Here is a 26,415-nt window from a genome sequence, read left to right as displayed (position 1 = left end):
TGATCCGGAAGCCTCCTAGAAAGTTATCAATTGGTTTGGTCCAGTCTACTAACTAGTGGCCGGCTTGTGAACACCATTTTAGAGCTGTACCCTTGGAATTTAAGGAAAATAGCCATGATGTCCATCATAACCTCAAAAGACATCAATCATACTGCATGATAGGAAAAGGGTAGGGGGGGGTTGCTGGAGTTTTGCTCTGGAGACTAAACATGGGTTCCATTACTTCAAACCTCCAATAAGCAAAGTGGTGGTATTGCACCAGTTGATGAGTCATCTACCACCTGGTAATGCCTGATAAACACACACACACACAGGAGTGGCATTACTCCATGTGGTGTGGGCAGCTCACCTCACCCCTGCTTAAGTTGGTTTGCACCTGGGTGGTCACCCACAGTGTGCTAGGTGCCATATTTCAGGACTTGCACATAGGGATTATACCCATGGTTACTAACAGTCCCACCATCATGAAGGTGCAAGCAGAAAATTTGGCTGAAAGTAGGTCCACTTAACTTGAGTGTCACCTGAATATCAGTTCCGTCAGCATTTTAGACTCCAGGTAGCAAGCACAGCTTGGCATATCTGAGAAAATGTGTGCGACACCCTCAAGGACCAATGTATGATTGTACATCTGTTGTGCAGTCATCCTTTTCCAATTTATTGCCCCCTTATGTATGTTGTCCGAGAAAGAAAACAGATGCCATCATTAGCATTTACTTTAGTCATTTCATTTAAAGCCTTAAACAGTTCACTCAGGTTTCCTTGCATGTGCTTTGTTTCCATTCACTGCAATTTGCAGAACTGAAGTCTTTCTTGATAAGAGCACCCTTTTGTACCCTTGACTAATCTTCACTCTGCACTTGTTTCAGCACATCTACATCCTTCTTGAAATGAAGCTTCCAGATCTGTATACAGTACACAGTGCAGACCTTGCACCTGTCTGCACTACTCAGAAAACTTCATGTCAGACTGTACCATTAGCCCTAAGTCTCATTATCTACTACCTTGAGTGTGATACCACTAAATTGATATATTTCTGGGATTACTGCTACCCGTATGCAGTACCCTGCATTTATCAGTGTTAAACCTCAGTTGCCACTTTGCAGCCGGTACTGAACCCTAAGGGATTTTACTAATAACATTAGTTCTAGAAGGGCAGTGTCCATTTATAACCACCCTCTATCTTCTGCCACTTAGCCATCCCTTTATCCATAGCAGTACTTTACCCCTAATGCCATGTTGCTCCAGTTTGTACAGAAGTCTGTCATGTGAGACAGTGTCAAAAGCTATACTGAAATCTAAGTATGTGTTGTCAAAATTATCTTTTCTCTTCCACTTCTTCTCAGTTATCTCAAAATCATTTAGTCCCCAGTCATAGCTTGGTGTACTTCTGTTATTCTGCCAATCCCAAAAAACTTCTTCAGATGTGACTGTAGTTGCAAAATATTTATTCAGTTTGCCAGTAACATGAACAGGATCATTGATAGTTATGTCATTCATATCTAGTGAGCCAGTGTGATTCATGCTGTTCCTTCTAGTATTAACATAAACAGAGAATTCTTTGCTACTTTCCTTTGCATTCTTAACCCCCACCAGTGACTTGATGCCCCCTAATAATTTGTAATCATCCCATTCATTTTAGTTCTGACACTGTTCTCAGTCATCTCTTTAATGACACATGATGCCATTTTGCACTTGTATTATTGTAATTGTTGAACAAAATATATTAAATAAAATATGAAAACTCTAGTTGGATCAAGCAGTTTTGATGAATTTTTGTTGTTTTTCCTTTTAACTTAAGTCTTCAAAAAATGAACCTCACCACTTGATTCAGAGCGGTTTACTGTATGTAAGAGTCCTACATAAAATTGAATTCTTGCTGTAGTAAATCACACTGCACCAAATTGTATTGTCATGTATATCATATATAAGAAGAAGAATGAAATATCAAATAATTTTTCAGAATAATAAATATGATCTTATAATCTGGCAGATACAGTATATATTTCATTATTTATTGACAAACTGGCATTAATTATTTAAGTGTGTATTTTCTTAATTGCTCTAAAAACTGCTGCTTTGTCTTGAATACAAATACTGAAAAATTAATATGAACTTATGCTTTTGGTTAGATCAGAACTCTTCACATGTTAAAACATTAAATATTGATGCCAGTAAATATATTTTATGACAGTATATCTTAAAGGCATGAAAAATATTTTTCTAACTTTTTTTTAGAGCTTATCATCATTTGTACTGGACTCTAATCTCATTAAAGACTCAGGAAAGTTCAGTGCATTAGAATCCATATTACTTAAATTTAAAGAGCAGGTGAGAAGTTAATTTCAAGTTATAAATTATTATATTTATCCATATTAACTTATTTGCCACTTATTTTTATACAGAAATGTCCAGATGTAGAGAGTTTCTGCATAACAAACTTTGGATTTATTATTTTATACATTAACTAAGTTTTAGTATAGCAACTACAGATTTTTTACTGTTATATTAATATGCTTATAAATTATAAATTATATATGCTTATTAATATTAATTGTAGATTTTTAGCAAGACTAATTTTATTTAATCTTGAATAGATATGAATTTCCCTGAAGGAAATTCACATCTATTCATATCATATTGGTTCTAACTGTATAAACATTCCCAAAAATTTAATCAGATTTATAACTACAGTAGCCTGTCGAAATAATGGCACATTGAGATCGCATGTGCAGCTGTCTTGCAGTGCCGAAAAAAGAAAACTACAAGTCACGTGATTACTGTATTTGTTTACGTTCACCATTTTCAAAGTGAATTCTACACTGATATCACTGGTTATACCACTGTTTTACATTTATTTTAAATTAAAAACCCCTCATTATGGTTTCTAAAGTTAATAAACCTCATACAGAGAAGAACAACATTAAAGCTTAGTGACAAACTTGATATAATCCAAACTATTATGTTACGGTCACGCGGAACGTTAATTCATATACCCATGTGTATTGTGTCTGTAAATTGCATGTGTTCTCTGCTCGATTTGCTTGTTTTGCTGGACGAAAATCCCCAGTTTCTGTCAAAAGAAAAAAACCTTGCTATATATACTTGAGACCCACTAACTCAGCCACGGAGTGAAAAAAAAACTTAAAAAAGTTCCTTGCATCATTGATGGGATTCAAACCCGGGCCTTTTCCATTGCCGTATGGGGCAGATGGTGACAATATCACTGTGCTACACATGCAGACTAAACTTGATATAATAAAGAAAATAGAACGGGGCATAAGCAAAAGTATATTTTTTTTTTATGAGAACCCCAAACATGAGAGGTATTAGAACCTATAGTACTTAGTACCATGCTTGGGTTGGAGGTTGAAAAGACGAAAGAAGGTATTTGTTGACATTAAACTTGAACTTCTGTAGACTGTAATTTTCAGGAAATACATATGAAGGAAGGTGGTTCCAAAAAACAGCAGTTGAATGAATAAACAAGGAAGATGAAAAGTTGGTTCTGTGAGTATGAAGTTGGACAGTAAATGAATGTTGACTGGTGGCAACACGTGTTCAGACTGTTTTGAAAGAGAGAGCGGGAATTATAGAAGCCAATTCAGAAGAACAGTACCCATGGAAGTATCTGTAGAAAAGGCATGCAGCAGAAACAGTACGTCTATGAGACAGCAAGTGGAGAGACTCTGTTAGAGAGGAGTCATTAATTAACCTAACTGCCCTCTTCTGAATGGAATCTAGGAGAGGTTTTGTGGGCACCGCCCCAGATGTGGGAACAATATTCCATGGTAGGGCGGATTTGCGATTTGTACAGAGTGAACAGCTGTTTGCAAGAAAAGTAACACCGAGAGCAAAAGAGAAAACCAAGTTTTTTAGATGCAGAGGAAGCAATATTTCTAATGTGCTTGCGCCAAGAGAGATTACAAGTCAGGGTAATCCCCAAAAGAGATATATCATTTTGCCTAGAAATCAGAGTGTCACCAAAGATAGGCATAGGAGCAGAAGAATCCTTTTTGCGAGATATAAGACAAGACTCAGTTTTAGAAGGATTGAAATCAACTAAGCTGTCTTTGCCACACTGGAGAATTACCCGAAGATCAGCATTTAAGGAATTGGTAGCAGATTTTTGAGAAGTTGAAGTTGATTGAACAGGGCAAGGTTTCTCAAAATGGAAAGTGGAATGCAATGTGCTATCATCGGCAAAACTATGGATAGGATTTCCAGGCAATGGAAGAAGGTCATTAATATACAAGCGTTAAAGAGCGGGGGAAAGAACTGAACCTTGGGGGTCACCGGCATTAGTGGAGAAGTTAGAAGACAGAGAGCCATCTACCATCGCTCTCAGTGAGCATTCAGAGAGAAAACTGGATAACCAATTACAAAAAACCGTTGGCAAACCATAAGATGGAAGTTTGTTTAGAAGACCTTTATGCCAAACACGATCAAAAGCCTTTGAGATGTCAAGACCAACTACTTGTGTTTCACTGAACCTTTCCATTGAATTAGTCCATAAAAGGGTAACATAAGCCAGAATATCACCAGTGGATTTACACTGACGGAATCCATACTGGCGATCATTGATCAGACGGAAGGTTTCTACTTCTACTCTTTCTAGATAGAAAGAGTAGAAGTAATTGCAATGGGATGACAATTTGATGGGAGGGATTTGTCACCTTTTTTAGGAACTGGCTGGATATGAGCAAATTTCCAAGCAGAAGGAAAAACACCTTTTCAATAAGAAAGTGAAAAAAGGCGGCAAAGAACAGGAGCACACGTTTGGAGAACAAGTGCAGAAATACCATCAGGACCTGGAGCTTTCTTAGCATCAAGATTCGTCAAAATGCTTCTGACATCCTTTTGACGGATCACCGCAGGAGGCATTGAATGGAGCGTGTTGGGAATGGTGGGTGGTGTTTTACCAAGATCATTAATACATGAGTTGGAAGAAAAATGGGATGCTAGCAGGTCAGCTTTATCCTTGGCTTAAGTGACAACAAAACTATCTGGTTTGGACAGATGTGGGAGCAGAGCTGGGCAAAAGTTGCGGCCAATAGCTGGGCAAGAGATCAGAATGCTCGGCTACCATTAGGGCAAGAAGCAAGTTTTCTACCCTTAGCCTGTTCAAACTCTAGTTTGGATTGGTTAATAACTGCTTTACAATTGTTGCAAACTTTGGTGTAAGCAGAAAATGAAACTGAAGAATTAGAAACAAGCCAATTACGATATCCAACATTCTTCTCTTGAACAGCCTTAGCACATTTATTGGAAAACCAAGGTTTAGATAAAGGACGAGATTTTAAAGTAGAGTGTGGGATAAAGGATTCCATTCCTGCAAGAATAATTTCACTGACATGATCTGAGCAAACGTTGACATCAGAAGTTTTGAAACAGTAATCCGACCAAGGAAAAGAAGAAAAGAAATCTCGCAGGTCATCCCATTTTGCATTCTTGTAATGCCAAACAACACAAGGTTGGGAATAGCCATGAAATAAGGCTCCATTGGAGAAGAGACAATCACCAAGTTGTGATCTGAAGTGCCTAAAGGACCTCTCACTTCAACCCTTCTAAGTACATGGTTATGTACTTAGAAGAAGAAATGTGAGAAAAAGATCAAGCATATTGGTTGTATGATTAGGATTGTCCAGTATTCTTGTAGGTAAATGAACAGTCTGTGCAAGGTCATTAGTAATTGCAAAAACCTCAGCATCTCGACCAGCTGGGTCGGTGTGACTAGAAAATGGAATCCAGCTGGAGTTGTGAACATTAAAATCCACACGGAAAATTACCTCACTGTTAGGAAAGTTGGACTGGAAAAAGTCAAGTTGCAAAGAGAGGAAGCCAAAGAGCTCTAAATGATTAGTGGAGTTGGGAGAATGGTAGAGACAACAGATGAATTTGACACAATGAGGTAGAGAGATATTAAGCCAGAGAACATCGAAGAGAGGAGATTCCAAATTACCAAGTCTCTGACAGGGAATATCGGAATGGACATATGCACATGTGCCACCTTTGAGGCGAAAGGAATCATACAGCGAATAATTTGGGCAACTGAGATGAGCAGTGTTCGAATCAACCAATAACTGAGATTCTGTCAGAAAAAGTACATGGAGTTTGGCAGACTGCAAGTGGACATGGACATCGTTGAGATTAGAATTGAGCCCACATATATTTGTGAAATGAACTAGGCAGTGTTTGGGAGGTTTAGATCTTTTTGTAGATAAGGGTACTCTTAGTCTTTTAACACAGATCTTCCAAGCCGACCGGGCTAGCCGGGTGGGTAAAGTACCTGCCTAGCAACCCAAATTTCGCGAGTTCAAATCCCGCCTCGGGCTTGGATCAAAGTACTGCAAAAACCTTGGGAGGTGCATTATGGCCACAGAAGCCGATGCGCCAACAACTACCAAAAAAAAAAACGATCTTCCAAAGTGGGTGTTGCAATACCTTGTTGATGTTCTGTTGTTATTATTTGGTTTTTAGGAGCATTAGCAACTAAGGCTATATTGCTCCGGCAATATGCGGTGGTCATTCCCTGACCTTTCTGCATTCTCTGTATTTGGTGGTCACGGTCTCGAACCCCAGTCTAATCAAGAAGCATGTGCTATGCACTGCTGCTTGTACCCACCTAGCTACGGAGGGCCCCTGTTCTGTTGTGTCCCAAAGGGTGTTATCATATTTTGACATCATAGCAGCATTTTTCTCCTGTTTCCTTTCATTGCATGTATTGATGTAATTCATTTATTAAAATACAATTAATTAGTGCATTTAAAATTTACCACATTTATATCTTCATCAGCTTCATACTCTACTCCAGCGTTTCTCAAACTGTGTTCCGTGAGATATGAACAAGTGTTCTGTGAAAAATCATAATTAATAATTAAAAAAAAGTAAAATAAAATAAACGATTATTAAATACTGGAAGAACTAGAGTTAATATTACAAAAATCAAAAAAGCAATAAAGTCCAGGCATAGACAATTTGAATGTAGAACTATTTAAATATGGTGGCACCTTATCAAAAAATGCACTAATAAAATTATTTAAAATCATATGGCATAAGCAACAGATACCCAAAGATTGGGAAACAGGAATAGTAATCAATTTACACAGAAATAACCCTAACAACTACAGAGGGATAACACTGCTATCAACTGCTTCAAAGCTATACTCTAATATACTAAAGAATAAACTTAATAAATACAGTGAACAATTCTTAGAAGAAGAACAATGTAGGTTCAGAAAAGGGAGAAGTACAATAGATGCCATTTTCTCATTACAACAAATTTTTGAGAAAAGCAGAGAATTCAACCTACTAACATTTCTGCTGTTTATTACCTACTAACATTTCTGCTTAAGGGGTGGTTGAGGGGGAGAAGACAGAGAGTGGTAATCAATGGACACTGCTCATCGTGGACTAATGTTATTAGTGGAGTCCCTCAGGGTTCAGTATTGGGGCCTTTATTGTTTTCTGTATTTATAAATGATATTGATGATGGTATATCAGGCTTAATGTCCAAGTTTGCAGACGATACGAAGGTTGGCAGGGTTGTCAAGGACACTACTGACACTATGCTGCTGCAACAGGATTTGGAAAGGTTGAGCAGATGGGCTTCGAGGTGGCAAATGAAGTTTAACATTGACAAATGTAAAGTACTACATATGGGAAACAGCAACCCCAGAGCAACGTATCAACTCTGTGGTACTACACTGACAGTGGTAGAGAATGAAAGGGACCTGGGGGTGGTGGTGCAGGCAGATATGAAGTTCTCTGAGCAGTGCAGACGAGCTGCAAGAGTAGCTCATGGTGTATTGTCAATGATATATAGGAATTTTTCTAGCAGGGATAAGGAGGTGATTATTCCCTTGTATAAGGCAATGGTCAGGCCACACCTAGAGTACTGTATACAGGCCTGGAGGCCTCATTTCAGGAAGGATGTAGAGCTGCTGGAACGAGTACAGAGAAGGGCAACTAGATTGGTGAATGGGACAAAGGGGTTCTCTTACGAAGAAAGGCTTAAGTTTTCCAAATTACAGTGTCTGGAAACTAGGCACCAGCGGGGTGATCTGATAGAGGTGTACAAAGCCTTGAATGGTTTGAGCATGCTCAATGCTGATGGGATTCTTCCTCTAGCTCAGAAAAATCACCTGAGAGGGCATAAATTCAAATTGAGGAAAGACAGATGTAGGATAGCTGTGCGGAAATTTGCCTTTAGCCAGCGGGTGGTTGGTGGGTGGAACAGACTTCCATCCCTTGTCGTGGAAGTTGATAGCCTAAATAAGTTTAAGGCTCAGCTGGACAGGTATTTCGAACGAACAGAGGGGTGAAGTGGAAGTGGTTATTTTTATTTATTTATGTTACTTTTTTTTTTTTTTTTTTTTGGCTGATGCTGCGTAAGCTTGCTTTCTTGCATCAAATGCCTCTACTAATGCTAATGCTAATGCTATTGATTAAGAAAAAGTATATGACAATGTAAACCAAGAAAAACTGTGGCAGATTCTACGTAAAGAAAATATCCCAACCCAGCTCTGGAAAGCGACACAAAGCTTGTATAAAAACTCAAAAGTCTGCATAAAATATTCTAACGGCCAACTATCAGACCCAATTAGCACCAATAAAGGACTCAAACAAGGATGTAGACTATCACCAAATTTATTTAATATCTACATCAATAAAATTATTAAAGAATGGAAACAAACAATTAACAGTGGAATACTGTTGAACAACAGGAATAAAATCCAAACTATTTTATATGCTGATGATCAAGTTATAATTTAAAAATCGGAAGATGAACTACAGATAGCAGCTAATGAACTAAATAAAATAGACAAAAAGTATGAGATGAAAATCTCCACCTCAAAAACAAAATCAATGGGATTATGTGGAAAAAACATACAAAGAGTCAAAATTGTTATTGATGACAAGATAATAGAACAAATATCTGATTTCAGCTATCTGGGAAATTTAATATCAAATGAAGGGAAAGATTAAACACCACTTCAGAAAACAAATGACAACTGAAACAAAATTATAACTGCACAACGTCACTTCAAAATCAGTACTCTTCTACAGCTGTGAGACTTGGGTCATAAATAAGAAAGATGCACAAAAACTAGAAGAAGCACAAATGAGATTTTTAAGACCATTATTAGGCTTTACAAGACTTGCCACCTTTACTTACCACCAAAGAAATTTAGATATTCGTGAGAAATTAAAAGTAGATAACGTACTAAATGACCTAAAATGGTTATCAGAAAAATGGATCAGCCACATAGAAAGAATGAACCTAGACCGGATCCTAAAATTAGCTTTTAAGTACAAACCTACAGGCAAGAGAGATATGGGTCAACCAAGACAACGATGGCAAGATCAAGACCACCTTCAAGAACTACAATGGAACAGGTCTTAAAAGACCTAAGCCGGACCAAGTTCATGATGATGATGATAAAATAAATGACCATGGATTTGTAGTTGAAAAAAGGAACTTTAAAACGAGAAGCAAAGTACTTCTAGTAGTGCAACTGTGGTCAATGAAAACGAACACAATATTGTCACACTTCAAAGTGAGGATGAACAATCACAGCCTTTTGTTCCCCAAAAAATCCGAAGTGAAAAAACAGGAACCAACTAATAAAAGACCAAAACGAAAGTATGATGACAGTTATTTGAATTTCGGCTTTACATGTGTTGGAAATAAAGATGCTCCTGATGCACAGTGCATCAATATGTAATAAAATATTACAAACAGTTCTTTGGCTCCTGCTAAACTTGTGCTTCGTAAGTGTTCCGTAAATATATAAGCATTCCATCAATATATTGTGAGATAAAAAGTGTTCTGTGACTAAAAAGGTTTGGGAAACGGTGCTCTGCTCTGTGATCATTGTGCCATTTGGAATTTAGTCTAACAATCACAGTATTTTAAGAACTCTATAATTTCTCATATTATAACTGTCATTCTTATTTTCTTAGAATCAGCTATTAGTGAACTTATGCACATAAGTTGTTTTTCCAGCACTAGAAATACTATTGCCCTTTATAGAGTTGTATTTGATGGATCTAGTTTGAGATTAAAAATGTATTCTTGCAAATGGAAATGATAAAAACTACTGGATAAACCATCACATTTAAAATTTTGATAAACTGAGACATTTATGCACCCTGAAACCTTTCAGGAAATCAGGGCAAAACATTGAAAACTAGATGTCTGGTCACCTTATGCTAACATAAATTTTTCAATAAAGAGGTTTCGATACACGAACAAAGATCTAAAACTGTGGTTCTCAGCATGGGCTATATGGCCCCTGTTGAGAGCCATTACATGCGGGGGGCCACTGTATATTTTTAAGAGGTCACATGTAAAAGACGGACCATTAAGGAAAATCAGGCCCAATCTTCACTGCTAAATAAAATATTATGAACTTAGAATGGAATGAAATAATTTAGAATGGAGATACTGAGGAAGATAAAATGAATACATGGAAATCCAACCAAAATAAATAAGTGAATGAATTCAAAAAATATAAATAAAACATATTTTAAGATGAAAGAGGAAAAAACAATAATAGCTATTGTGACATCAAATATGACTTTACTTGTCATCAGGACATTGGAACTTTGACAGTTGTAACCCATAGAAAACATGTAGATGCTGATAATATACATATTATCTTCTTCAATTTGTACAGCTGAACGTGAATAATTGCATTGGCTCTTCTTTCAAATAGAGATCCCTGATACAAATGTCAATGTGGTACCGACACACACATTGAAAAATAATTACTACTTCATTCTAATCTTTTTGTGATCAATATAAATAAAATACTATGCATTGAAATTTTTACAAATTTTCTTGTTTATAAAATAAGTTTGTTAGGTAGCAGTTCCTTTTTTTAAATATATATTCTCTTTTATTTTACCGAGACAACTGCTACTAATCTCGCCATTATTTCAATATGTGTTTTTTGTTGTTTTTTTTTTTCTCTCAACTTAACAATTTTTCCAGTAATATTTCATTTATTACCGACAATCAGTTTTCTTAAGTTTTTGCCTTATACAGTGGGTCATAATCCCACTGTATAAGGCAATTGTAAGACCACATTTGGAATACTGTGTATTCCAAGTATGGAGACCTCATCTGGAAAAAGACATTGAGCTTCTTGAAATGGTCCAAAGATGGGTGACTTGAATGGTGAGATCAGCAGAAGGACGACTGTATGAGGAAAGTCTCCGATTATGTAGTCTACAGAGCTTGGCAGCGAGGCACCTCGGAGGTGACCTGATTGAGGTTTACAAGGCTCTGAGAGGGTTTAGCAGAAGAGAAGAGAATGAAGGTGGAATTCTTGCTGTTCTAAAGAATTCCAGAACTGGGGGCCATAAATTCAAATTACAGGTTTAGATTAGTTTGTAAGTTTTCTTTTATCCAGCGAGTTGTTGATAGCCCTTCCAGGTAATTGAATCTGACAGTTTGAATAAATTCAAAGGTCAACTGGATACTTATGTGTGAGGAGGGAAGCATATAATTTGTTTTCTCATATACTTGGTTGTGATTTTTTTTGCCAGTGCAGCAAAAGTCTGTGGTTTCCTTGCACCATATGGTGAATACTGTTACTGTTACCAACATAAATGGGAAAATCATTTCATTTATGCATGCACTTTACTTTACTAGGACCTCGCTCTAAAAGAATGTCCATTGCGTGACGTTCTGACAAATAAAAAAATGACATTTTGGCTCTTGATAAAAGATTTTGCTGTGGTTAAGGATTTTGTGGCATAAAATATACAGTGTATGGTTGTGTACTACTTTTTTTAAATAAAAAGTATGTATTACAAATTATCAAAATACTGACTAGTTAATTGTTAGTAGACATCTTGTAAGTTCATTTTTATTATACTAACAATAGCCTTTATTGAAAAATATTTGACTTTTTTTTTTTAGAAAAAGGCGTATAGTTTTGCACCTTGCTGATACAAACTTGCTAGTTTGCATCAGCAAGCATTCCATCGCATTTCCATATGCTGTGATTTGCAAAATTTGAAGTCTTTTTTTTTTTTATTCCCCCTCACTAGTCTAGCTGCTCTTCTCTGTACCCATTCCAATAGACCCTCATCCTTTCTAAAATGAGGCTTCCAAACCTGTATATAGTACGCAAGATGTAGCCTAATCATTGTCTTATACAACAGGAATTATCTCAAAAAATTCATACCATTGAAAAGAACCTCTCGAGCTGTCCTAGCAGCCTGTCTGCACTGCTTTATAGAACTTTGTGTCTGACTACACAGTTACCTCCGGGTATTTTTCATTTTCCATTAACCTGGGTATGCTATCACATAGTTAGTATGTGTTACTTTGGGATTACTGCTACCCATATGCAGTACTTGCATTTGTGGTGAATTTTTCCTTCCGAGAAACTTGGTTTTCTCATCCTGCAGAGCAGGCAGCCCAAACATTATACAGCCAGACCTCGCATAACGCGAGTTCGATCAACGCGTGTTTCAGTTACCGCTATTTGAAAAAATTATACCACTTTTCACTTTACACGATGCAAATTTCCAGTTAAAGCTATTTTTTTTTTTTTTTTTATGCGATAGTTGAAAAAGATTTCAATTGCGTGTTAAGCTTACCGCGCGTCAGACGGCAAATAAACAAACTTTGCCCGCTGCCCGCCTCAGTGTGTTCCATCCACAATCAGAAAAAGACGTGTTACTTGTTTGTCTCCCGCTAATAAAGTCAATGCAGACTCGCATTTAAAAATTCAAATTTTTAAATGAGCCAGATGAAAATGTTACCGCGAAGGAGATAACGGTAAAAGAACTAGATGAAATCTTTCGTACCGTAGAGAAACTCAAACAAAAGGTTTGAGGTTCTCTGTGATATTTATTTCGCCAGGGCCCAGAGAAGATTGTTGTCGTCTATCGGAAATTGATTGATGAAAAGAGAAAGTCAACACTGTTCAAATATTTCTGCAACAGTCATTTCTTCATTGTGTATTTTATGTCAGAGGTTCCCAAACTTTCTCGGTTCATGGCGCCCTTAGTGTCTCAGTAATTTTTTTCACGGCGCACCCAGACCAAAAGAAATACCTAACAGTTCTGGCACCTCCGTAGCCAGCTGGGAAGGAGCAGCAGTGCGTAGCACGCGCTCCTTGATTAGACCGGGATTCGAGCCCGTCACCACCAAATACGGAGGATGCGGAAAGGTCAGGGAATGACCACCACATATCCTGGAGCAATATGGCCTTAGTTGCTAATGCTCCTAAAAACCAAATAACAACAACCTAACAGTTCCGTTTAGTAGTTAGGTCCAAACAACTTCATAAGAAATGTTGAAAAACTGAACTCCCTCAAGCTAGTAGTTCGCACAGTATCCAACAGATGTTGAGTATTGCTGTGTTTCCCTTGAAAATTTAACATATTCCGCGGCGTACAGCTTGGGAACAGCTGTTTTATGCAATAAACATTTAATTCCATAATTTTTTTCATTACATTTTACATTGTATACAGTTAAAAAGTTATTTAAAAGGTATTTTTAAAATTCTTTATAGACATTCCAGAAGGTCAAGGACCAATTATAATTTTTCCTTTTGATTATTATATTCGATTAACACATTTCCGTTTTGCGCAATGTGCTAGCAGGACGAATTAATCGTGTTAATCGAGGCCAGCCTGTAATATGAAAAATTGACAGATATACTGATACCCTTCATGGCTTCGTGTCTTGGTACAAATTCTAAACAACTCAACCCAGAGCTTATGTTATAGATATACATAGGCAAACTGAGTTTAAGACAATTAGCTACTGCGAACAATTTGGTAGATTCCTTGGATTGAGAGGAGGGTAGAGCATTTAATGCATTCCAATAAACAGTGACATCAGATGTCTCCACTGACATTCACCTTGGAATGCTATACTAATCATTTAAACCTCATATCCTATAGGACAGTGTGGTGCACCCTCTACTAGTAGTTAGGACATAATAGCAGATATTCAAGTTGACATATTGTTTAAACTCATATTGCAAGCAACTGTGATTTGCTTGATGTAAAAGACTTCTAAAGACTGCTCTTTAGAAGTCTTCTAGTTAAATTTTATTTATTTTTTTTTTACCTGCCATTTGCTGGGCTCAATTTTCTGTTGGCCTTTTCGACTTACACTCTTCTCTTTACACATACCTTTATCTGAACTTTGTGTCATTCATCATCAGTACAGATAGCCTGTCCAGCCCATCTGTTTCCTAACCTTTATTGTACATTACATAATTTTACTTGCTTTTATATCTTGAACTAGTTTCGTTCAATTTTTGTTGAGTATGTGTATAAATTTTTAATTTTCAAGATCTTAACTGTCTGTCAAAAATGGAAGAGTTTAATAACTGTTTGTGTGTTATGAATCTATAACATTTTTTTTTCCCTTTTAATTTTCATCAGAATTAAATTTTTTTGTTTTTTTGAAAAAAAAAGGTGTAGCAGAATTTTTTGAATATTGTTTATTTATTAAAAAATAAAAAGTTATATACAATAAGTATTGCAATATTTTAAGAAATGAAGAAATACAGACACTCCCCAACTTATGAGGGTTGCATTCTGTGGAACTCTACGTAGGTTGGAATTTCCCTAAATGTTTATATAGCACTTGCAACTATGAGCACTGAATTTGATTGAAGAACAAAAAGAAATGATCGATGAGTAAATAGGATTATTTATTCAATTTTTTTTATGTCATGCGCAGGAAAAATTACGAAATTGTACAAATTACTAAAATTTCAAAAAGAGAGAGGAGACGAGCGTAACGTCAACAAGTTTTACTTTTCGAGCATCGTTGCCAGAATTAACTCTCCTGCTGATAAGCATGACGCTGCGGAAGTTGAGGGCTGTGGAGATTTAGAAGGGGTTTTTTTTCCACACATCACAAAATTTCTCTGCAGAATTGGCACTGGCGACTTCACCGCATACTTTAATGTTTTGGAAACCAGTGCAATGCTTGAACCTATTAAACCACCCATTGCTTACCACGAACTTGGCTTGGGATTCGCCGTACTTATCCTTAATGCCTTCATAAATACTTCTTGCTTTTGGTTGAATGGCCATTAGACTCAAGGGCACTCACTTCTGAATCTGATTTTCCATCCATATTATTAATAGCTTTTCCATCTTCAATATGGCACCTGAATGCTGTTTTGTGATCACCGCTGATCTTAAATGTGTTGATCTTTTAACATGTTCTTTTATATGTGCACTGTCCTTTAAAATAGGATGTGAAGCAGTGAGACCTAATTCCCGTGCAATAGATGACACACTTTTTCCTGCTTCGTACTTCTTAATCGTTTTTAATCATCTTCATTTCTAAATCAATTTTGTTTCGTTTCTTAGCTCTACCACCGTTGGTTGCTTTCCCTTCACCATTGTAAATAAGTAAATAGGAATGAAGAGAAGATTCTGAAAATTTATCTGTTTTTTATATGATTGAAGATTTCAGTGAAGGGGAACACATTTCACCATAATAACGTAAAAACCCACACAATTGCAGTTATCGGGATTATTGCAAATGCAATAAAATCGAGTGTACTGCCCATTTATAATTAGATTCACTAACAGAAAGGCCCAATAAACTGGAAAGTGCAAATTGGTTTTATTGTTTTATCATAGTGAGCTACAGTAATGTGTTTTAGAAAAATATCACAAAAGGTGTTCAAAATTGATTCTTTAATGGAATATATAATAATGATGAAAGTGTAGTGCAATTTCCATTATAAAAATGACCTTTTAGAGAGATAAATAGCTTGGTTATATAGCGAAAATTTCAACTTCCGAAGCCTTGGAACGAATTACTAAAAAACAACAAAGTTTGCACCGGCTGGCAAAAACTAACTTAAAGTCGAAGTTCTGTAAGTTGAGTCTTATGTAAGCCAGGGAATGCCTGTATTGGTATTGTTGAAGAATTTAAAAAAAAAAAAAAAAAACCTTTTTCCAGAAATTTAAAATAATAGTCAACTGTTAGGTGACCTGCCACTGTGTTACATACATATAATGCAAAAAAACACGCTTTATACAGCTTCAGCAAAAAAACACACACACACACACGCTTCCCACTTCACCCATCCATTCACTCCAAAAGTTTGTCCAATTCTTCCTTGAATTTATTTAAGCTATCAACTTCCACGATGACAGATGGAATTTTGTTTCAGCAAGCAACTATCTGCAACTAAAGGCAAATTTCCACACATATATTCTACAACTGTCTTTCCTCATTTTGAATTTATATTCTTTCAGGTTCATAATCTGGGCAAGAGGAAGAATCCCATCAGCATTGAGCCTGCTGAAACCATTCCAAGGCCTTATACACCTCAATCAGATCACCTTGCAGGTGCCTATTCTCCAGATGTTGCAATTTGCAGAACTTAAGCCTTTCTTCATAAGAGCACCCCTTTGTTCCCCTTATCAATCTTGTTGCCATTTTTCTGGTGTTACTGCTACCCAGCAGTAATTTCAATTTGTTAATGTTAAACTACAGTTTCCACTTTTCAGCTGTTCTGCCCAACTTTTCTAGGTCCTGTTGCAGTAGCAAACTGTCATTACTGTCATTAACAACCCTGCCAACCTTTGTATCATCTGCAAATTTGATCATTAAGCCTGATATACCTTCATCAATATCTTTGATAAATATACAAAACAACAGTGGGCCCAACACCGAACCCTGGCAGGCTCCGGTAATATCATTAGTTCACGAAGAGCAATGTCCATTGAATACCACTCTGTCTTCTCCCACTCAACCCTCCTTTTATCCATTGTAGGAACTTCCATGTGCAACAGTAGCAAAAGCTTTCCTGAAATCCAAGTATATGATATCAAAATTATTTTTTGCATCCAGTTCCTTTGTAACCACGTCATAGTATCCAATGAGATTGGTCAGACAAGACTTCCCCTTGAGGCGCCTCCATAGCCAGGTGGGCAGGAGCAGCAGTGCGTAGCACACGCTTCTTGATTAGACTGTGGTTCGAGCCCGTGACCACCAAATATGGAGGATGCGGAAAAGTCAGGGAATGACCACCATATATCCCCTGAGCAATATGGCCTTAGTTGCTAATGCTCCTAAAAATCACTTCAACAACTTCAACAACAACTTCTCCTTGACAAACCATGCTGTGTTTGAGTTATTGTCTAGATGATCCTGCAGTACTTCTTTAACCAGTGAATCCATTATTTTCCCCAGAAGCGGAGTTAAACTAACAGGTCTGTAATTACTCATGTTACCCTTTGTGAATTGGGGATACATTTGCACATCTCCAGTCCGTGGGGACGTCCCCCGAGTCCAAGAATGCTCTCATAATTATGGCTGAGGGTTTACTTACTTCCTTTGCTGCCTCCTTTAATATAACTGGATAGATCCCATCCACCCCAAGTGCCTTTCTTATGTCTAACTTTAACAATTTCCCTCCACTTTGCTCTCAGTTATTACAAAGTCAATTAGCTCCCTGTTAGAGTTTAATAAGCTGCTTCTGTCCTCCACTCCCCTTAAAGAATTCCTCATGCGTGAATATAGATGCAAAATACTTATTCAGTTTGTCAGCTATCTGAGTAGGATCATCAACAGTCACACACCATCGATATCAAGTGGACCAATCTAATTCATTTCCTTTCTTTGTTGTTTTTCTTTGCGGCCTTTGCCAAAGATTTCTCGTAATCTGCCTTCACTTGCTTAACCTTCTTTGTGACTTGAGTACAGACTAGTTTATATCCACTATAGGCTTCTGTGTCACCTGATAATTTATATGCATCCTATCCATTTTGCTTCTTTGCCACTAGTGTCACTAGTTCATCTGACATCCATTTAGGCCTAAACCCTGAACTGTATTTCTTAGTTGGTATGAAAAGCCTAATAGCTTCCCAGATTAATTCCTTGAATGACTCCCATTTAGAATTTGCTGTTGGTAACATAATCAGTTGGTCCCACTGTATAGAATTTAAAAACTGAGACCACTGTAGTCACCTCTGTGAAAGCAAAAACCTTCCCTTTACCCCTAATGGTAGGTACATCTTTAAGTAAAGCCAATTGTTTAATACAGTTGGATGCTACCACTGCCACATTAAATAATACAACAACAACAAAAAAAAAAAAAAAAGCATCATAATACAGGAAAATGAAGTTTCCACTCCTGCCAAAAATAACTTCATCCAGTGCTTTATACAGGGTGATTCACTACCAGTGTGACAAACTTGCAGGAGGTGTAGGGGGCACAAAGACGAATCGGAATCACATAGCATTGCAGGGTCCGAAATTCCTTCGTCATGCGGTAGAGGACGTTGAACTGGAAGTCGCGTGAACAGCAATCCCGCTGGAAGTCAGCATTTGTGAACCGGTTCCCGAGACAGTAGGATGGACGAGTATTCAAACGTTGAACTGGCCGACACGCACCTCACGTATGGAGCTGCGGGCTGCTCTGCGCTTGTACCAGGAACGTTTCCCGCACAGGCGTGCTCCTCATCATACGATTTTCCCACGTATGCACAGAAGGTTACGTGAGACTGGTTGTTTCATGAGAGATACCATGAATCGAGAGCGAATGACGAGGATGCCAGACAATGAGGAGAATGTCCTACGTCTTGCAGAAGGCAATCCGAGTAAGAGTACTCGAGCGATAGGCCAACGATTGGGTATTTCCCAATCCACTGTATGGAGGATACTGTCAACAAACCAAATGAGTTCATACCATCTGCAACGCGTCCAATCATTGGAGCCACTCCGGCTCCAATGATTGGACTTTTGCTACTTGGTTTCTTCAACAGAAACGGTTCGCAAATGCTGACTTCCAGCGGGATTGCTGTTCACGCGACCTCCCGTTCAACGTCCTCTACCGCATGACGAGGGCATTTCGGACCCTGCAATGCTATGTGATTCCGATTCGTCTTTGTGCCCCCTATACCTCCTGCAAGTTTGTCGCACTGGTAGTGAATCACCCTGTATATATCCCATCACTCCCCAGTTCCATTATCATTAGCAAGGCCACATGATGCAAGACAGCAAGCTTATATAGCATCAGCCCAAAAAAAAAAAAAAAAAAACCCTTATTTCACCCATCCCCTCGCTCCAAATATTTGTCAAGTTCTGCCTTGAATCTATTTAAGCTATCAACTTCTACAACAACAGGTGGAAGTTTGTTTCAGCAATCAACCACTCGCTGGCTAAAGGCAAACTTCCGCACATCTATCCTACAACCGTCTTTCCTCAATTTGAATTTATGCCCTCTCAGGTGATTATTCTGAGCAAAAGGAGGAATCCCATCAGCATTGAGTATGCCCAAACCATTCAAGGCTTTATACACCTCAATCAGATCACCTCGCAGGTGCCTAGTCTCCAGATACTGTAATTTGCAAAACTTAAGCCTTTCTTCATAAGAGTAACCCTTTGTTCTGTTCACTAATCTTGTTTCCCTTCTCTATACTCGTTCCAACAGCTCTACATCCTTCTTAAAGTGAGGACTCCAGACATGTGTCTGGAGTCCTCACCTATAGTACTCAAAGTGTGGCCTGACCATTGCCTTATACAAGGGTTTAATTACCTTATCTCTGCTAGAAAAATTCCTGTATATCATTGACAAGACACCATGAGCTACTCTTGCAGACCGTCTTCACTGCTCAAAAAACTTCATATCTGCCTGCACAATTACCCCCAGGTCCTTTTCATTCTCTACCACTATCAGTGTGGTACCACAGAGTTGATACGATAATGGTATATCAGATTATTATATACATATGGGATTATTGCTTCCCATATGTAGTACTTTACATTTTTCAATGATAAACTTCATTTGCCACCTCTCAGCCCATCTGCTCAACTTTTCTAGATCCTGTTGCAGCAGTGTACTGTCATTAGTGTCATTAACAACCCTGCCAACCTTCATATCATCTGGAAACTTGGACATTAAGCCTGATATACCATCATCAGTGTCACTTATAAATACAATACAGAAAACAACAATGGACTCAACACTGAACCCTGAGGGACTCCACTAATAACCATCCATTTCCTTAGTGAAGTTCCATCCATTTCCTTAATGAAGTATATTAAAAGCACCATCAAGTTTTGAAATTATGATATTGATCATTATGTGATTGTATTGCTGTATTTCTTACACTTTAGTATTGTTTGGTTGTCATCCAAGTTTCTTGTAACGACCGACTAACTGGTTAAAACAAATTTATTAAAATAAAAATATATACTTAAGATAAAAGCATTAAAATACAATAAGATAAAAGTGTTAAAATATAATATAATAAGTGTTAAAATACATAGAAGCTTTCGAAGCAAAGTTCCTCTTCATCAGCTAGTCGGTGAACAGTGTACTTCAGTATATATCGATGATTACAATAGCACAAGTCAGCTGGGCATGATCATGTATCACGAGTCTGGTTGGTAGAACAGAATTATGTACACGATGACCACCAGCGCTCATCACACTGCAATACAGTACATTCTGTAATAGGGTGTAAGTGCACTCCCCTCATGTGGTTCATAGTACTATTATTGGTGGCTGTGTGCAGTGCTTCAAGCCATGAGCGCTGGTGGTAATCACGTGAATAGTCGACAATTTCAATATCTCGTCTTTGCTTCGAAAGCTTTATGTATTTTAACGCTTTTATCTTATTTTATCTCTGTTTTATCTTATGTATATATAATTTTTATTTTAATAAATTTGTTTTTACCAGTTAGTCGGTCGTCACAAGAAATTTGGATGATATGCAACCCAACGCACAAGGCCTGTTTTATATTGTTTGTTTGTGCTGGAGGATTTTAGTGCGTTGATTACTTTGGCCATAGTGTGCTGGTTTGTAAAGTCTTTGTCATATGTTTCATCTCTGCAAGTGTGTGTTCACAGGCTACTTTGCATTCCATCTTCACCCTTGTTTTAGGCAGCTCCATTGAAAATGATATGAGCCAAGTGGAAAGTAATCTGTTTAATTTAACTGTTAAGACCAAGTCCTAGATGAGAGTACAAGGAAGCTTCTAATGCTACTCCATTTAACTAATTATTACATAGAATATTGAGCTGTTCTTCTTCCTATTATATTGACCAAGGTGAATTGAAGTCATTTTTGATGTAGCTACATGATAAATAATATCCTAGCTGGATATTTGTCAATCAGGGTTTTTTGTTTTTAAGAGACAGCAGATTTGAAGGAGGTGCATGTTAATTTGGTGCAGTCTTGTCCAAGATGATGAAATTTCTATGAATGAAGAAATTGCATCATTTCATATTTCTGCAGTCTGCCATGGAGGCTCAGGATAGGTGACAGATTCTTGCCCATGGAGATGCTCCACAACATCCAGGAGATGGAAATCAACTACAAAAAGTTCATAGAGGGCAAATCCTATAGAAGATACATCATGAGGGAACAGCTTTCATCTTCAGCTGATTGACTTCCATAATTTTTTCATCGCAGTGTGTGTAGTATAAAAAAAAAAAAAACGTTTTTTCATTTCCCATGTTAATAAATTGTTTTATGTAATATTCCCTGTATTGGTTAATTTTTATGTTAAACCCCTAGCATTGTCACTGTTATGGGCATTGCATCAGGCATCCATGTAACTGGTCACTGATTGCAAAAAATATATTCATTAATTTATACTCAGACTTACAAAATATATGTAACTGAGAATTTACTATTTCCACATTTTAGTGATTTACTTTTTTTTCCAAGCATGTTCCAGTCACAATTGTGGGATATAATCATAGCATGTTTATGGTTAACAGAGATAGAATGTATCACATTTAAGTCTTTATTACTTAAATTTTATATGAAGGAAATGTGCTTTAGCAATATTGATTAAGTATTTTTCTTTCAGGGTGATAGAGTGTTGCTCTTTAGCCAGTTTACTATGATGTTGGATGTCATTCAAGAATTTTTAGACCTTTGTAATTATAGCTATGTTAGACTAGATGGTTCTACTCCTGTTAGTGAAAGGTCAGTATTCAGTAAATACAAATTTAATTTTTAATTTTATTATATTTAAAAATTTCTTATATACTTTGTGGTGCATTTAATTTAAGAATCATTCAAATGATATATAGAAGAATGAATATATGCATGGAATATATATTTGCACTCACACAGAAGATAATACCTTCTCTTGCAACTAAGTATTGGTATTATGCCAAACATGAGGTATTAGCAATGGCCACATGGTGCAAGGAAGCCTATGGCTTATGCTGAACCAGCCCAAAAAATAAATAAATAAAATAATAATAATAAGAAGAAAATTTTTAAAAAATATTAATAAGAGAAAAGGAAATAGACATCATGTGTGTTTCCCTCCTCCCATAGGTAATTATACAGCTGACTTTTGAATTTCCCCAAATTGTCTGCCTCTACCACCCATGTAGATAACTTACTCCAGTAATTTATAACTCGCTGGCTAAAATAAAACTTCCTGCAGTCGTCTAAACATCTCCCCCAGTAACTAAGAAATTATGGCCCCTATTTCTAGAATCATTTATAACTGCAAATATTTCATCCTTATTCATTTTATTTATGTCTCTCAGAGCCTTAAACATGTCAATCAAGTCTCCTTTAAGGTGCTTAGTTTCCAAGCTCTGCAACCTACATATTTGAAGTCTTTCCTTATAGGGTCGCCCTTTTGCCAATCTCACCAGCCAGTTAATTAGTCTTTGGACCCTTTCAAGAAGCACAATGCCTTTCTTTAGGTGGGGTCTCCATACTTGAACACAGTATTCCAAGTGTTGTCTAACAATAGTTATATAATGGGATTATGACATCCTTATCTCTACTAGCAAATGTTCAACAATCACCAATAGGACACCATGGGCCTTCCTTGCAACTTGTCTACAGTGCTCGGAGTACTTCATGTCTGACTATCGCAACACCCAAGTCCCTTTCCTCCACTGCTGGCTTTAGTTCAACTCCACTGAGTGTATAAGTTATTTTGAGGTTACTGTTCCCCAGGTGTCATGCCTTATACTTTGCTGGATTAAAGCATAGCTGCCATTTTTCTGACCATCCCTGAAGTCTATCTAGGTCACTCTGAAGAAGCTCTGCTTGGCAGCGATCATTAACTACTCTACCAATCTTTACATCATATGCAAATTTAGACATCATGCCATCTATCCCCTCAGCAATGTTATTTATGAAAATCAAAAACAACAGTGGTCCTAATACTGATCCTTGGCGAACCCCACTTCTTACATCAACCCAATCTGAGGAATAACTATTTATCATATGGTCTAACTTCAACAATTCTTACCAACCAGTTACCGGTCTTTGGACCCTTTCAAGTCTAGGTGTGGTCTCCATTTTCCCTGCAATTCCAATCTCTTTCAGCCTATAAAGTAACTGCTCATGTGGGACCAAGTCAAATGCTTTGCTGAAATCCAAATAATGTCGAAATTATTCCCTAAATCCAGCTCTTGAGTGACCCTGTCAAAATAGCTAACCAGATTAGTTAAAAACGATTTTCCCTTTACAAAACCATGAGTAGCCTTAAGAATTCTATTTCTATCTAAATGATCCTGAATTCCACCCTTGATCATTGTCTCCATGATTTTCCCTACTATTGAAGTTTGACTGACCAGCCGGTAATTTCCCACTTCACTCTTAGAACTGCACTTATGTAGGTAGATACATCAGGACTTTTCCAATCCAGTGGAATCACTCCCGAGTCCAGTGATGCTCTCATAATTAGTCTCAGTGGTTCAACGCCTCCCTTAAGATTATAGGTATATGCCATCAACTCTGGGAGCCTTACTGGCCTATAGGCTCGAACATTTTTTCATTAAATAAACATGAAATTTCAACATCATTAATTACATTTTTTCCAACTTCACTCCCATAGTTTCTTATTAACACTAAGGGTTTTTCTTTTGTAAATATCGATGCAAAGTAACTGTTGAGTTCATCTGCAACTTCAGCTGAGGTATCTAATAATATCCCATGTTCATTACACAAGGGTCCAACCTGGTTTGTCCTCTTCTTTGCATTTATATATGCAAAGAATTCCTTATCCCCACTCTTTGCTAGTGATTTCTTATAATCTGCCTTTGCCAACCTAACCTTTTCTGTGGAACTATTACAGATAAATTTGTAGCTGTTATAGGCTTCAGTACATTTTATTGCTCTAACTTTTCCATTCTGTCCTTTTCTGCTGAAGTAATCTAGCAAATCCATTATTCATCCAAATTGGAATCCTCCTCACAGAGTATTTTTTTTAACGGTATACAGTCAGACCTCTATATAACGAATTTGATCGTTACCTTGAAAAAATTCATTATACAGAAATTTCTTTATAAAGAAATATGACCTTTTCAACAATGAAAAATACTTAAATTCAGAAATATAGTAAAAGACGGGAAATAAATCAGAAATAAGTGGGAATAAATAAATTTTCTAACATTTTAAACCAATTTATTAATACATACATATTAAGAAATGACTACTTACATGATGCTCACAATGTATTAGTACACTTTTAAGAATTATGTCGTAAAATATTTGATTATTTTTTGTTGTACACTGGATCGTACTGTAACCGTTCATAAAAATGTTCGAATTTGTTTAAACTTTCAGATATATTTAAACCATTCAGATATATTTTCTGTTACATTTTCTTCCCACTGAAGGCCTCTATACAAAGTTTCAAATGCTGCCAAAGTTTCTTGTTTGGAATGTTTAATATTGTCCTCTTTTTCATCCAACTCATTGTCGATACTGTCACTAGTTCTTTAAATACGCTCCAAAATGTTGGAGTAACTCGGATATTCAGCTACTATGACATCATTATCAACTCCTAAAAATTCGTCAAGAACAATTTCTCCACTGATCAAACCTCACTTGGAACTCTTGTCAAGATTGTTTAATGTCTTCTAGTAGTTCATCCCTCTCATCTTTGTTAATTAGCATTTTAGCAAAACCTGCTTTTGCGAAACAGTTCTTAATCGTTGTTTCCGTGACATCTTGACTCCTCACATTCGCCAACTCTGATATGCACATCCACAAATCTACAACAGAATCTATAGGTTGGTTGGTTTCTATTCTCAGTATATTTTTTTCAGTATGAGCCTTCGGTAGTGCATTTTTTAAAATTCTTGATAATGCCTTGGTCCGTTGGCTGCAGACATGGCCGGATTTAAACTTGTTTCCCCCTAAGCTCATAAGATGTATGAGGCCCTTCTCCCTTACTGTTCACCTCTGACAATATTAAAAAATGATTTTTTAAGATAGAGCAAGGCCCCTTGGAACGTGAGGCCCTTCTTCCTTACTATTCACCTCTGACAATATTAAAAAATTATTTTTTAAGATAGAGCGAGGCCCCTTGGAACGTGAGGCCCTAAGCTAAGCTGTAGTTTGTTTAGCTTATATGTAAATCTGGCATTGGCTGCAGTCAAGGTGGTAGATGACTTTCATCAACCGGTGAAATACCACCACTTTGCTTATTGGAGGCTTGAAGTGGTGAAACCCATGTTTAGTCTCTAGAGCAAAGTTTCCAGCATCCCCTCCCCCCCATACTTCTCCTTCAACCCATGCACGGTACTAAGTACTATAGGTTTTGATACCTTTTGTGTTTGGGGTTTTCATAAAAAAAAAAAAAAAATATATATATATTCAGAAGGAAGAAAACAAGCTTCACACTCGTAAGTTTCGAAGTTACCGAGTGGGGGGGGGCAGGGCAGTTGTTGACAATCATTGCGATTTTTCTGTTTTCTTTCCTCATCTTTCTATCGAAATTTCAAATCCACTGCCCAAATATTTTGCTTGTCATTCAAGATATTTTGTTGTAGTTGTAGTCCAACTCGAACAACTTTACTCCTTTGAAACATCAGGGTTGTTTACTTTTGCCTATTACCAAAAGCTTCAGTTTTTCATTACCAGCCATATTTGCAACCAAGAGTGTAATTCTCCCCTTACTATTTTTACCACCTACACATTTATCACCATTAAAAGTCAGTGTCTTGTTCGGCAAACATTTTAAAAATGGACCTGTTTCATCAACGTTAAATATGTCTTTGGACTCATAGTCCCCTATAATGTTTTTCAAAACTGTTTCTTTTCAATGGTTATAGTCTTCTTCGATTGCAACTCCACTTTCATCAGAAATAACTTTTTCGAGTGAGCCATGATGCTCTTTAAATTTGTCCAGCCAACCAGAACCGGCTTAGAACATATTGTGCCCCAGAAAAGATGCGTACTCCATAGCCTTTTCTTTTATTAATAGCCTGGATATTGGCATGTTTTGGTCTTGAATCAACTTCATCCATTTAAAAACTGCTTCATCTACATCTTCCCAAAGGCATAATTTTGCATGCTTCCGACTGGGTCCCATTTCCTCAAACAGTTTGAAAATTGAAACAGTTTTTCAGAAAAGTTAACACACTATTGGCTGGAATACCAAATTTTAAAGCAAATTTTTTTTTTTTT

General features: G+C 37.1%; 1 protein-coding gene across 1 annotated transcript in view; it reads left to right on the top strand.

Annotated features, from left to right (window-relative positions):
• LOC150083623 (SWI/SNF-related matrix-associated actin-dependent regulator of chromatin subfamily A containing DEAD/H box 1B-like) overlaps window positions 1-26,415 on the top strand; it is a 276,675-nt gene that overhangs the window by 212,565 nt on the left and 37,695 nt on the right. The window contains exons 15-16 of the mRNA XM_090377391.1: window positions 2,236-2,328; window positions 21,833-21,951. Coding sequence (XP_090233517.1) covers window positions 2,236-2,328; window positions 21,833-21,951 — 212 coding nt within the window. The remainder of the gene's footprint in view (window positions 1-2,235; window positions 2,329-21,832; window positions 21,952-26,415) is intronic.

The sequence above is a fragment of the Mastigoproctus giganteus genome, chromosome 7, assembly GCF_048544385.1.
Source record: "Mastigoproctus giganteus isolate SK-2022 chromosome 7, ASM4854438v1, whole genome shotgun sequence".
Taxonomy (NCBI): Eukaryota; Metazoa; Arthropoda; class Arachnida; order Uropygi; family Thelyphonidae; genus Mastigoproctus; species Mastigoproctus giganteus.
The sequence above is the reverse complement of the archived record's forward strand: the minus strand, read 5'-3'. Positions and strand labels throughout refer to the sequence as shown.